This window comes from Rana temporaria, chromosome 5 (assembly GCF_905171775.1).
Source record: "Rana temporaria chromosome 5, aRanTem1.1, whole genome shotgun sequence".
NCBI classification, from domain to species: Eukaryota; Metazoa; Chordata; class Amphibia; order Anura; family Ranidae; genus Rana; species Rana temporaria.
In genome coordinates, this window is record NC_053493.1 from 122,010,664 (window position 1) to 122,024,990 (window position 14,327).

General features: G+C 41.5%; 1 protein-coding gene across 1 annotated transcript in view; it reads right to left on the reverse strand.

Annotated features, from left to right (window-relative positions):
* The window catches only part of STT3B (STT3 oligosaccharyltransferase complex catalytic subunit B), a 190,091-nt gene that overhangs the window by 100,537 nt on the left and 75,227 nt on the right, over positions 1-14,327 (reverse strand). The window contains exon 3 of the mRNA XM_040353087.1: positions 9,835-10,122. Coding sequence (XP_040209021.1) covers positions 9,835-10,122 — 288 coding nt within the window. The remainder of the gene's footprint in view (positions 1-9,834; positions 10,123-14,327) is intronic.

Consider the following 14,327-nt stretch of genomic DNA (forward strand, 5'->3'; position numbering starts at 1 on the left):
TATCCATCTAAACTAGCCCTTATGGTCATAAAGCAGAAATGCCGCCATATTACAATATACAAGCAATACCATCAAAGAGACGTATCAATTTTTGAAACCTATAGAGTAATGAGATGGCTACTAGGTTACCCTTTTCGCCCACAAAGAAAGTGGTTAAGAATTATTTGAATTTAGACTTGGGGTAAAACTGATGCCCAATGTCTTTTATGTATGCTGCGGATGGAGATCAATATGAGATTTCCTACTCACGTGGTTCTTGGTATCAGGGCTCCAATTTTGAACATGGGACTGCTCAGTATGAGCAATAATGGACTAATTTACATCTCCGCAGGAAGGGAATTTGCAGATTCTTATCTGCTGCCTGTTAAAACCATAATCAAGATCCTGAGTGTAACTGGAGGTTGAAAAATAACCATTTCACAGCCATTAATAATAGGTATATACAAGACGGGACCAGCCATGAAAGATCTATTATGCTCACATCACTGAAAGATTCTGAAATGTTAAATGACACATTTTCATGTTTTGCTAAAGAGCATATAAAAAAAAGCATTTCAAATATATTTTATGTTCTAAGGTTTGACTACACACCTTCCAGCAATTAAAAACACCACGCAAAGCTTTTGTACTTTTGCAGTCAGAAGACAAAGTTACAAAATCACTAGAATTTATTTATTTTTTTCAAAAAAATGTATGGCTGTCCCCAAGACTGACTAATATAAGAGAGCTAGCGCGAGCGCATTTGTTTAGTTCTGCTTTAATACTGTTCTGAGAAGACCTCTTAACTATGTGGTTTCCCTTTTGAATTTTCAGCATCAGGAATTAAGTGAATTTCCTTGCTTGCCAATAGAATGGGGAAGTAAAAGGGACAACCGCTTAGGCTCCCCTTTCCTCATGGGGTCACGGCATCAAAAGGTAGCCAAGTAGTTAAAGGTGCAGGCTATAGTTTAGCTGGGTTAAGTTAAGCTAGTTAATAGTAAAGGCTGATAGGTCAGTAGGTTATTAGAGGTCAAAGGGAGGTGAAGTTTCTAGAGGTTAAACAGGTTAAATCAGGATTGGCCAGTCAGGTCAGGTGGGTTCTGGAAGGTGTAGAGGTCAAGCTGGGATTGGTTAATAAGATCAGGTGAGAGGTGAGAGAGCATTCTAGAAGGGGGCTCTAGCCTATTTAAGGATCAGTTCTGAGGGGGTTAGCACCAGTTTTTCAGAGAAGAAACCAGCAGATGAAGCTCCCCGCCCTAGTTACCCCCCCCCCTCCCCCTCGTCGCGGCCGATTCATGTGGTAGGCTCCCTCTGGAGGTTAACTAGAGGGGAGATTTAAGGAAAATTTCAAATGCTGTTTCAGCTCGAGTCTCAGTGGCTGGGTTGTAGATTGGGTAATTGAGATAATATTTGGTTGAAGTTTTTTGTGAAATAAACTTTATCATCAGTAAAATACCAACTTTATTAAACCAATGAATCAGGCCGTGGCCAATATTTTCCAAAAGATGTATTTATGGATGATGATAATAAAAGAAAACATTATTTGATATATTTTTGTTGTGTATTTATTCTCTGTGCATGTTTGAGTATGCATGATGCCTGTGATCCCATACCCCTTTAAAGGAATTTGGTGGGCCTACGTAAAAAGATTGGTACAATGCCTGCTGGTTGTAAATATAGCAACCTGGATTACCACTATACTGTATGTGTTATCAAGCTACACGTGGAAGGTTGCAATATGGCAGTGAAAAAATGGTGAAACGTAAGTAAGGGAGAGACCCTAAAAATAAAAAGTCTTGCTTAATTGTCAAGTTACAAGCAGAACAGAATATACCGCTCAACTCATTTTCAATATGGTGAAAACGAATAGCGCAACTGTCCAAAGCAATTTGGCATAACCTTTGGAAATATTTGTCATAAGTAGTGCTTCATTTATTGTTGTAAAATGATTTCAGGGAGAAAATGTACCACCTTTTCTGACAATAGAAGTCTCCATATATTGAAAGCTTGTCTTCTTGTGATCCAAGGCCACCCACTAGATACAAATTCCCTCACATTCTTGCCATGAAAGGTGTCCTTCATTGTAAACCTGTCAGTAAAATTGTTAGTATAGCCAATATAAAAGCCAGCATCACCACCCAGATGCCGTAAACTTCTTATGGAGAGGTTGACGTTAAGCCAGGTGTGTCTTTTCACCATTACACACGCCTGAACCCTGTGTGTTAGGCCAGTCATAAACTGAAAATGTATTTCCTGCAACTACAGGCAGCGATGACAGGGAATCAGCAATTTTCTGCTCCTGGCAGGGAGGGAGCCATCCTCACCAGGAGAAGATAGTGTTTATCACTAGCGGCTATAGCAAGCGCTTGCAAATCTGGCAGGCTGGTTGTGCCCACATTCAGTCTGCCCTTTAATGGTTCAAATCTTGGCTGGTTCCTGCTGAGATTTGAACCTTGCATGGTCAGTCTTAGTCCTGACTCCTGCGGTCCATCGTCCTCCCCCTGTAAGTGCAATATTAATCACACCAACAGAACACCGCCATGATTAGTCCCAACTCCGTTATGCCCTTATCCCACTGCCCAACTTTATCCACAGCTGATCATTTACTTTAGTCCCAGAGTTGGGGCCCCCTTTGTTGTTTACTGCCTGACAGACCAAAGTCTCTTCAGCAGTTTAGTTTTGCTTAGGGGTAGGGTGGCTTGGCAAAATGTTATTTAAAATGACACCAGTGGTTGTAAACCCTTCCATATACCCACTAAAGGGACTGACTTTAGGCAAAAACAGAAAACGAATCCTCCTACATAAGCTGTACCCACTTATCTGCACTTTTCTTAATTGTAGTTTGAAGCCGAGAATTTTTACAGCTAGTCTGAGCTGTCAGAAAACAGGGGGAGAGCTGTAATAACATTTTGCACAGCTCAGCGAGGAGCGCTACAGGAGCTGATTGGAGGGAAGGGACACCCTCCCCTCCACACAGGAACAGAACTGAGGGGGAGAGCCCTCCCGTCACCATTTTTCTCTTGGTACTGAGATAGAGGAACAGAGCAGCAGATCGAAATTACACTTGGTTCTCTGGATTGAGACAAGAACACACTATAGAGGGAAAGGTTTTGTTCACAATTCATGTATGAGGTTTACACCCATTTTAAAACATTCACACATAGGTGGGTATCTCTCACTAGTCTCTCCATTGTACTTCGCGATAACCAGGGGCATATATTACTGCTTTTCTAAAAAAAAAAAAAAAAAAAAAAACACAGAATCTGCATACAAAATAATGGAGTGGGGCAAAAGTCATTTATGTACACTGCAATTAAATTCAAGGCCTTACATTAATCTTGAAAATACATCAGTCACAAAAAAAAAAAAAGGGGGGGGGGAATGTATACAATAAAAAGGCATGCAGTCATTTTCCTGCAGTCATTCCATTTTCTACAGTATATCAGAGTGCACATCTTTACCCATAATGGGAATCAGAATGAGACTCATATAGGCTTGTTATGTAACAATGAGAACCATGCTGCTGGAGAGCCAGAACTGTAAACTCCCAGACTGAAGAGTTGTGATCTGCTATGCCACAAATCAAAAGCTTTATGCAATCGCAATACCATGACCGTACATACAAAAGCTGCTCTATATTTTATTTTATAAAGAAAACAGACTAAGAGAAAAAAAATATTCCAGGAGAAACAGAAGTATATGTACAATGTGCAAAACCAAGTACACTATATTTAGATTTGATTCAACAGATCTAATCTAAAGATAAAAAAAATGCATCGCAAAAGCCTTGCCAAGACAGACCTTTCCTGCACAACTGACAGACTGAATATGAAATCAGCTTTGTGTGCAGTTAAGGCTGAAGTCTGGGCACAAAAACTTGTATTCCTTAATGGCCAAAAAAGGATCTAAAATGTATTTAATTTGCACTAAATGCATTTGCAAAACCAGATATGATCCTATAAATCTGCCATATCCTGCAAATAAAGAGCCATTAGGTGGGACCCAGTAGGTACTCCCTCTACAGGCTACCTGCTGAAACTACAGGGGGCGGATACCAGACCAGTCACCCTGCACAGATTGAGAGTAGCAGTAATCTGACTTTATTATATAAAACTCCTGTATACAGGCAAAGTGCAGGAGATTATTTATGCTGTATTAACCGCTATATCTGGGGGAAATCCACACAGGGCATTAGACCTATTTATAAAAAAAGTGAATGGGACTTTACCCAAACATTCCAGTTTTTTTTCCACCTTAATGCAAAGAAAAAAACCCTTTACAACCCCTTTAACAAGATTAAACTGCAATTCTGACCAAATTTGAATCTCGCCTTTACTATAGATGTAGGCCACCGGTCTCCAAACTGCAGCCCTTCACTTGCGTTTATCCTGCTCTTGAACACTAGATCATCCATTGACACAAACAATGCAGCACGATGTCTTCCACTGACACTAAAGAAGGGGCACGATTATGTTTGGTGTCAAACGATGGGGCACTACTCCTTCCACTAAGAAAAAGGGCCCAATTCCTCCAAACGACACAAACGATGGGGTACCATTTCTTCCACTGACACCAACAATGGGGCACCACACCCCCACTAAAGTCTGAAGGACAGTAAACAGCTATTACTGTTCACCATCAAAGAAGTGGGCTTTTTCTCCTCTCATGCACTCGGCCCTTTTGTCCACACAACTGCTGCTCACTGGATATTTTCTCTTTTACGGACCATTCTCTGTAAACCCTAGAGATCAGCAGTTTTTGAAATACTCAGACCAGCCCATCTGGCACCAACAACCATGCCATGTTCAAAGTAACTTAGGGGTTGTAAAGGCAGAAGTTTTTTTTTATCTTAATGCATTCTATGCAGTAGGATAAAGAGCCTTTGGTGTGCTGCAGCCCACCCCAACACTTACCTGAGGTCCCTCGCTGTCCACAAGTTTCAACCATCCATAGTCTCAGGGAGCTGGGACTCAGCTCGGGTGTCCCCATAGCAAGCCACCTTCTGTGGTGGCACTGAACAGAAGGGAGGGACCAGGATCACAGAAGAGGAACCCGTGTAGAGGAGGATCTGGGCTGCTCTGTGCAAATCCACTTAAATAGGGCAAATAGAACATGTTTGTTATTTTTATAAAGGGGGGGGGGGACACGCCTTTACAATCACTTTAAAATCCCCTTTCTTCCCCATTCTGATACTTTGAACCATATCTAGATGCCTAAATGCATTGAGTCGCTGCCATGTGATTGGCCGATTAGCAATTTGTGTTACCAAGCAATTGAACACAAATAAAGTGGCTGGTGAGTGTATATTTTCCCATGAGATTACTATACACAGTGCATTTTTTTCTGACCAACTAAAAGGGAAATTTACTCAGAGCTACTTCTGCATTGATGCTGCTGTGCTAGTTCTTGCATTACATGAGATATATACATATATATATATATATATATATATATATATATATATATATATATATATATATATATATATATATATATATATATATATATATACACACACACACATACACACACACACACTATACATTATATACACACACACACACTATACATATATATATATATATACACATACACATATATACACACACACACACACACACACACACACATACATACACACACACACACAATATATATTATATATTATATATACACACACACACACACACACACACACACACACACACACACACACTTGTAATCGGTTTTGTTCCTACAACAAGATTTACCAGAAACTTACATTTCAATGATTGCATTATTGTCTAATCCCTGTGACTGGCACAAAGTCTCTGCAGGCTTCAATTGAAATTGTGGGCCTAAGATGTATTTTCTGACCCCAAAGCAGCAAACTGGTAATATTACAAGACAGGCTTGCTTTTAATCGTATTGACTGCAGGCAGTCTCATCCAGGTGCCACTCAGAATGCTATCTGTTTAAGCCTGCCTGCACTGCAAATGAAAACCCTTAACTCAGCTGAGAATAGCAAGACTCGAATGTAAATGCATTACAAACTGTGTGGTCTGATGGATATATCAAAAGCAGTCCGATGTATAAAGGCATGGCCTCAGAAAAAAAGGTCTTCCAAAAGCCAGAGGCAAAAAGATATGACTATTAATGCAGAGAAAGTATGCTTTTATAAAAAGTCTGTCATGAAGCAAAATACCTTTGCGAGAAGGCTTTAATGGAAGCAACCATTCCACCAACTAGTGTTGCTACTTATTTGGTACAGGTAATCCAATTCTATTCACTATGCAACAGCCCTAAACCAGTATTCAATCTTTTCACACACATGCGAGTTTCTTCAATTCACATGACAGGAGAGTTTGACCGGCTCTCAATAGAGCGGGTTCACACATCTTCGGGGCGGCTGAGGAGTGCATAGCACATGGGTCCTGTGAGTCTTTGGCTCTGTCTCAGGTCTGAATTCAGTCAAAAATTCTAGGCCCGATTTGTCCCTGAAACGGAGAACAGGGAAACCCCGAACCCCCGCTCAGGCTTCAACTCTAATAAAAATTAACATGTTGAAAGGATTGTTATTTTTAAATATGAATGATCCTTCAAAACAATTGCCCAGAATGCCATGAGGATAGGTTGCTGTGACAGGAGCTTGTACTTATAAGAATATTCTGGCACAAACGTCAAGAGTTAAAATACTATTGAAGCTAAACAAACTCAAAATCAAGCATGTATGCATTAATAGACCAGGAACCTACAATAAATATTTGCAATGTAACCGCCCGGGAAAGGGGCCAAATGTGGATTTAAAAACTTTAAAGAACTAATTCACACCATTGGACTGCAGTATGCACATTAAATGGTTACAGCATGCTGCTGGTGGGCTTCGTTTTAAGGCAAGTCTTTCATAATGGGCTAGTATGCAAAGCATACTAAAGCATTATGATATTGCCTTGCAGGATGACATTTTTTATATATAAAAACCTTCTTATAATTGCCTCAGGCAATGGTGTCACAAGGACATGGTACGTTTTAAAGCCTTGGGGGGGGCCCCCATCTTTAAAAATAGAAAACCAGCTTTGTTTGCAATACTCCACTCCAGCACTGTACAAACCTTTACAACCTCTATAAAAGTAAAAGGCTTTCACCAATGCCTGTGCCCCAGCTGGACAAACTTCGCCCTCCCTACCTGTTCTGGCAGCATCCCCAAAATATTTTGTCTTGAGTTCCACTTGGAAGGGAAAAACGTGCTACTGTTGCAGTTGAGAACCTGACTGGGTTATCTGGTGGCAGAACCACTTTACACAGAACAAATCCTCTAGCAGGTAAAAAATAGTTCCTGCATTTTTGCCAGGCGACAATCGGTCAATTCAATAAAAACCGTCCGACATTCGGGCAGTCAGTCCAATAGAAGCTGACCGCTCAGCCAGCTTCTGTCAGCATGCTATATAACCAGCTCTCTTAGCCAATGGCTGGGAACACTGGCCGGAGTGTTCTGGCGGGGGGGTCTGTCCCCGTGTCAGAACACAAATGCACAGCTGGGGAGGTTGCTGTACCAACTTCAGATTGTTAGTACAGCGGTTCTGACCTGAGCAGTGAGGGTTTTTTTTCGTTCAACCCGCCAAGTTGAGAAAAAATAAATAAAAATTGGACAATGTGTACTAGGGCTTTACTGCACTCGTTTTATAGTCTGGAGTTCAGCTTTTACCATTACACTAGTGCAGGCTTTTCCCCTCCGCAAATGTAGAATATATACAGACCCATTTCCTGCAGAAAAACGCTTGACTACATTGCAAATAGTTCTGTTTTTTTGGTGGACTTTATTTTTTTAAAAAAAAAGGACCTGCATTTGCTTCAAAAATAAAATGACATTTATGTCCACAAAGAAAAAAGGATGTTTATATGCAAAGCACTCCTTAGCTGCTCTATAAAATTATTAATAACACAAAATACAGCTTCCTTTTCAAAAGATTTAATCTGTGCCATTAATGCAGCATTCAGGTCCTACTCATTTCCTCTCGTGATAGATCAGATATGGCATATTCATACTATGCTCGGTGTTCGTGTGCCCAACGCTTATCCAGCAGTAAGCACAGGCACACAACAGATTCCTACAAAACTGGACATTTTAACTTGTGCAACTTCATTCATTTCAAAATCTAGGCATTTATTGTAATTAAGGCCCCATGCACACGGGACGCCGATGCAAACTGCTAAACAACCGTTTTTAGAGGCTAAAACCAGCGTTTAAATAAGCCTGTTTTGCCGCAAATTTCGCTGTGTTTTAACGCTTTTGCGTTTATAAGCGTTTAGTTAAGAAACATAAGACCCTCCCTAAGCTCAAAAACAGTATTATTTAACTATTTCAGCCACTTTGTGAGACCAGAGTGAGTAGCAGCTGAGAGAGCAGCAGTGTACTTGTATTCAAACGTGTCACTTGCCACGTCACCTGCCACAAGCCGTGGATTGTCCACCTGCCAAAAGCTGTGGATTGTCCACTTGCCACGTCACCTGCCACAAGCTGTGATTGTCCACTTGCCACAAGTTGTGGATTGTCCACTTGCCACGTCACCTGCCACAAATTGTGAGTGTCCACGTGCCACGTCACCTGCCACAAGTTGCAGATTGTCCACGTGCCACGTCACCTGCCACGAGTTGCAGATTGTCCACGTGCCACGTCACCTGCCACAAGTTGCAGATTGCCCACTAGCCACGTCACCTGCCACAAGTTGCAGATTGTCCACTAGCCACGTCACCTGGCCACAAGTTGCAGATTGTCCACTGGCCACGTCACCTGCCACAAGTTGATTGTCCGCAATGCAAGCAATTAGTTTTTATGTTTTTTTAATGGTTTTTCATCATTTGCCATCATTTTTGAGATTTCGAATGAAAAAAAAAAAAACACCGGGAATGAGCACACCAACTCTAGCTGGTGTCGAGTGTCCTGATTGATAGCAGCGCAGCCATTGGCTCCCGCTGCTGTCAAATCCAACGACGTGGTGCCGGGAGCGGGGCCGAGTCCTGCATTCTGTGTGAGTGGACACAGATGCAGGACTTAGGAGCGCGCCCACACGGGGGTGTCCACCAAGGGGAGTGCATCTCCAACGTCGACACTCGATGCAGGGAGCAGCCAGCAGCGCTAAGGGACCCCAGAAGAGGAGAACCGGGGGTCCACTCTGTGCAAAACGAACTGCACAGTGGAGGTATGACTTTTTTTTTTTTTTACACAAAACAAGGGTCTACAACCACTTTATCATTAATGCATTTAACTATATATTTAATTTCAAAACATTAATGTGCAGTAACCATTAGTGATAGTAAATCTATCAAGTTCCAAGCATGAAGTGATTTAAATAAACATTTCTAGAAATACTTAAGTTACAATCAATAATGGCAGCATCTTCATTAATGATCTGGTAGACTGGCATGGCATGCTGTGCCTACCAAATAGAGATGTCTTTTCCAGAAATGAAACTTTGCGAACGGTAATTTGCATTTAGAAGAGCCTGTCTGTAAACTATATAAAAAGCAAGAATATCACAAATCTGAGGGTGAAAGCTTGAACACTGCTCAAGGCGGCTCCGGAGAGATGGCAGAAATGTGAAATGGATTTAGGCTGACAGTAACATGTTAAAAATAAAAAACAAAAAATGGGGGGGGGGGGGGGGGGGGATGGGTTGGCACAGAAATTCCTCTGAAAATCAGCAGTATTTCTATTCATTCCCTAAAATTGTGACGGGGTATGTTAAAAAGCCAGTGGTGTGTGAGGAAAATGCAGATGAACGTGCAGACAATTTATGCAGTTCATAAAGGTAGTTATTGTTTCTCTGCCAGAGCGTGGAGAAAGGCTACAGGGAAGAGGAAAATCCAATTACTTACCCACAAATAATATGTAAACTGCAGTGCAAAAATAGCAATGCCTTCATTGTCAAAAGATCCAGCTACTGATCGGGATATGTAGCCTGGCACTATAGCAATGAAACAGGCGGCTAGAAGCCCTGCTCCCTGGTTCCACAGTTCTCGGGTGAGCAGGAAGGTGGAAATTGATGTAAGGCCGCTGAAAACTGGTGCGAGAAACACACATACATCTCGGATGTGGACGGTGATGTTTATCATATTTAAAATCCAATGAATAAGGCCAGCTGTCACCATCAATCCCGGGTACACCTGTAGGGGAAATGATCAAAGATTAGTAAGGAAACAGCTTTATTATCCAATGTTCATGCATTGAAACAAAAATACAAAAAAATATTATGCTTTAGAAGATACAAGAACAAAGAACGGAAAAAAAAAAATTATAATATATATATTTTTAGGAGAAAAAACAAAAAAAACACACATTCCTAAAACACCATCATCAATCCCATAAATAGAAGCCACTGTGCGGCCCCTACAGGGAGCAAGATAGCAATTGCAAATGAGTGAACCTATGGAGTATGTTAAATTACATAATGAGGTTGTACACAAGTAGATATTTATAGTTGGGATAGGGGCGAATCATGAGAAAATCTGGTCCAAAAATGTTGCCATTAACGAGAAAACATTCAAAAACTCTAAATATAACCTACTGATGGTCTGAATGAGGCAGGGTTGCTAAATTCAGGTAAGGAGCTCCAAGCCCAAAAAGCAACACAAAGCTTGGAAAAAGTAAAACCTCACACAAGTAAAACACTACTGTGTGTACCCTCTGTGCTCTTGTCCAATCAGCAGGTGCCATCTGTGAGACAAGCAGCGATGTGCTATGCAGTAAAGCCTGATAAATAAGAAGTGATGCCTTCCTCTCCCAGTCTGAATGTTGATGTTTAACTGTTGGACAGATAAGTGATGACTGTATGTAGGAACTCCTGGGGAGAGAATGTGAGGTTTGGAACCACCAACTGATTGCTGCCCCTTCATATTATGCCCAGAGCAGAGCCATAGAGGTCTACCAACGATTAAACATTCAGGGAAAATCTAATACATAAAATGTATTTTCAGTAATCTTTAACCACTTGCCGCCCGCCATATAGCAAAATGACATTGGCAAAGTGGTTGTTACCCTGACCGGCCGTCCACGGGATAACAAGCCGTTGCACGTCCGGGTCGTGTCGATCGGACCGCAACTCCGATCTAGGTAAGGAGTCTGACAGAGACTCTACCACGTGATCAGCCGTGGTCTGACGAAGACTTTTTACCACGTGATCAGATGTGTCCAATCACTGCTGATCACGATGTAAACAGGAAGACCCGTTGATCGGCTTTTGCTCATTAGCATCTGATGGGAAGGGGGGGTCTGAGCTGCTCTGACGGGGGGGGGGGGGTCCAGTGCTGATTGTTTATCAGCACAGCCCCCCTCTGGTGGCCCGACCAGGACCACCAGGGAAGGCCACCATCCATGCCACCCTAGACCACCAGGGATATGCCAATCAGTGCCCGGGCATCTGGCAATCAAAAATGCCTGCCAGTGCCACCAGTCAGTGGCACCTTATCGGTGCCGCCTTCTCAGTGTCCATCAGTCAAGGAGAAAACTTACTTTACAAAATGTTATAACAAAAAACGTTTTTTTTTTAATTTACTGTCTTTATATGTTCAGCAAAAAATATAAAATCGCAGACGTGGTCAATACCACCAAAAGAAAGCTCCATTTATGGGAACAAAATGATAAAAAGTTTAGTTTGGGTACAGTGTAGCATGACCGCGCAATTGTCATTTAAAAAGGCGACAGCACTGAAAGGTGAAAATTGGCCTGGGCAGGAAGATGCGAAAGTGCCTGGTATTGAAGGGATTAATACAATGCAGTGAATGTAGATATTACGAACCTACTCTGAAAGCAATGTATGAAAAGGGACAAAATACAAAAGCGATGTGTAGAATTTAAATACACCAAAGACACCAATTAAGTAATTTCTGGAAGTTTCAAATTGTACCACATCTATAATTAACAACCTCAGAGAAATTCAAGTGATTTTTTAATCATCTAATGTCCTTTTTAATTTCTGCAAATAATCTAGGGTTACAAGTTAAGCACTCTTTATTCAGAAAGAAAATGCTGTTTGTTTTAAACCAACCCATTAACAAAAATGGTTTGATTATGGAATTTAAAAAAATTGTTCATATCCACTAAAACCTTAATCTTATTACTAAAAATAAAACCGTGCAAGATTTTGACATTAAAGAATGGAGGTCTTTTTCCGATGTTTTTCTCATTACAATTGCTGCAAGTGAAGAAAAATACCTGGTGATCTTGTCAAAAAGCCAAGGAGACCCTAGGAACTTACTACAACTTTGCTTTTGCTGCACCAAAATCCAAAGTTATGTTGTGAACATTGAAGAGTCCTATCCAGAAAGTGCCCTTTCACACGGGCGGATCAGTAATGATCCGCTCCCTGTGTCCGCTTTTGCTCAGCGGGGATCCTCCGTAAAATCCCAGCTGAGCCATCGGCTGACAGGGCGGTCCCCCCACACTGTGCAGGGACAGCCCTGTCTTTCCTCCGCTCTCTCCTATGGGGGATCGGATGAACACGGACCGTATGTCCGTGTTCATCCGATCCGCCAGATGGAAGAAAAAACAGGATTTTCTTCCGTCCGAAAAATCGAAGGCGGACGATTACGGGTGTCAGCGCATAGTCATCCGCTGACACCCGCAATCACATAGGGACAAATGTATGTCCCGTTTTCATCCGCAACGGATGGATGAAAATGCGGACATATGGTCCGCACGTCTGAAAGGGCCCTTAGACTACATATCAAACGCACTTAGAGAAAAGAAAAAAAAGAAAGAAAGAAAGAAAGAAAGAAAGAAAGAAAGAAAGAAAGAAAGAAAAGACAGAAAAGACAGAAAAGACAGAAAAGACAGAAAAGACAGAAAAGAAAGGTCATACAAGACAGATCTATCCAATTAAAAAAATAGACCGATGTACTCCTGGCAGCGCCAGACACTAGGAAGTCCTTTTCCAAGGTTTTTAGTCCGAAGTGAGCATTTTCGAATCATTCCCCCATCTACACAGTGGGGGGGAATAGGGTTGTGTTGGGGTGACAGGTAAGCTGTCCCAGCTGGGAGAAGGCATTATTACTAGCTGCTATAACAACTTGAGTACATTCAACCTGCCTATAAATGGTTCAAATCTCAGCCGATTCCTGCTTAACTAGCTGAGATTTAAACAGTCTATAGCCAGCTTAAGAACTTTTTTCTGGGCCAAAAAGCATTTTTCTAATGTGCATTTGGTCTGCTGGTTAATGATGGGTTCTCCAATGTAATGTAATGATGACCGCTACTCTACTGAGCAATGTAGCAACAAACTATCAATTCTGTAATATTGGGGCCAACAATGGGAAATGAAAAATTGCGCTCATTCAGTGGACATCAAGCAGGCAACTAAAAGGTGTTATACTACACAAATACAGGAAACAAGAAAAAAACAAGCTGCGCTATTAAGGTTAAATAAATAAATATATGTGACATATATAAACTGTGCCAGAAATGCCTGTGACCACGTCCATTTTTGCGACGGAACGTTGGGTAAGCGACGTTCTGACGTCACCGCGCTCAGCTGTACCCAAAAGACACGGGCAGGCGGATTGAGGAGCCGGCCGGATCATTTTAATGCACACAGCATTTGACTCATTGCAAGTGTGCTTTTTATATTTTTAATACATTTTACGTTGGATTTTATGCTATGCGAGCTCCTCTCTTTTTATGGCGCATCCTGCAACATGCATCGAATGAGGCTGTAACACATTGACGCTTTCCATGGTGGTCATCTAACCAGTTTACATGCGATTTTTGATCTCCTGTGACAAGAGATCAATTCCAGCTGGTAAGAGGCAGTGTGTCATTAAGGTGGAGGTGTCTATCATCACATTTCGGGTTGCTGTAATTTCCTTCACCACTTGGAGACTCAAGTTTGAAATATTTATTTGGATTTCACCTATGATATTTAATTTCTATGGACTTTAATTGGTTCATCACATCTTTACGTTTTTTTTCCCATTCTCTATACAATGATTGAGAGTGTCTGAACATTATGTTTACATTCACGTTTTTCAGGCACAGTTTATATATGTCACAGATTTATTTATTTAACCTTAAAGCGGGGATGAATTTTTTTTTTTTTTTTTTAACATTAGATTGAGGCTAATTACGGGAAGCACAATTGGGTGTTTTTTTTTAAATCAATGCAGTACTTACCGTTTTAGAGATAGATGTTCTTCGCCGCTTCCGGGTATGGTCTGCAGGACTAGCCGTTCCTATTTGATTGACAGCCTTTCCGACCGTCGCATACAGCGCGTCACGAGTTGCAGAAAGAAGCCGAACGTCGGTGCGGCTCTATACGGCGCCTGCGCACCGACGTTCGGCTACTTTCGGCAACTCGTGACGCTCTGTATGCGACGGT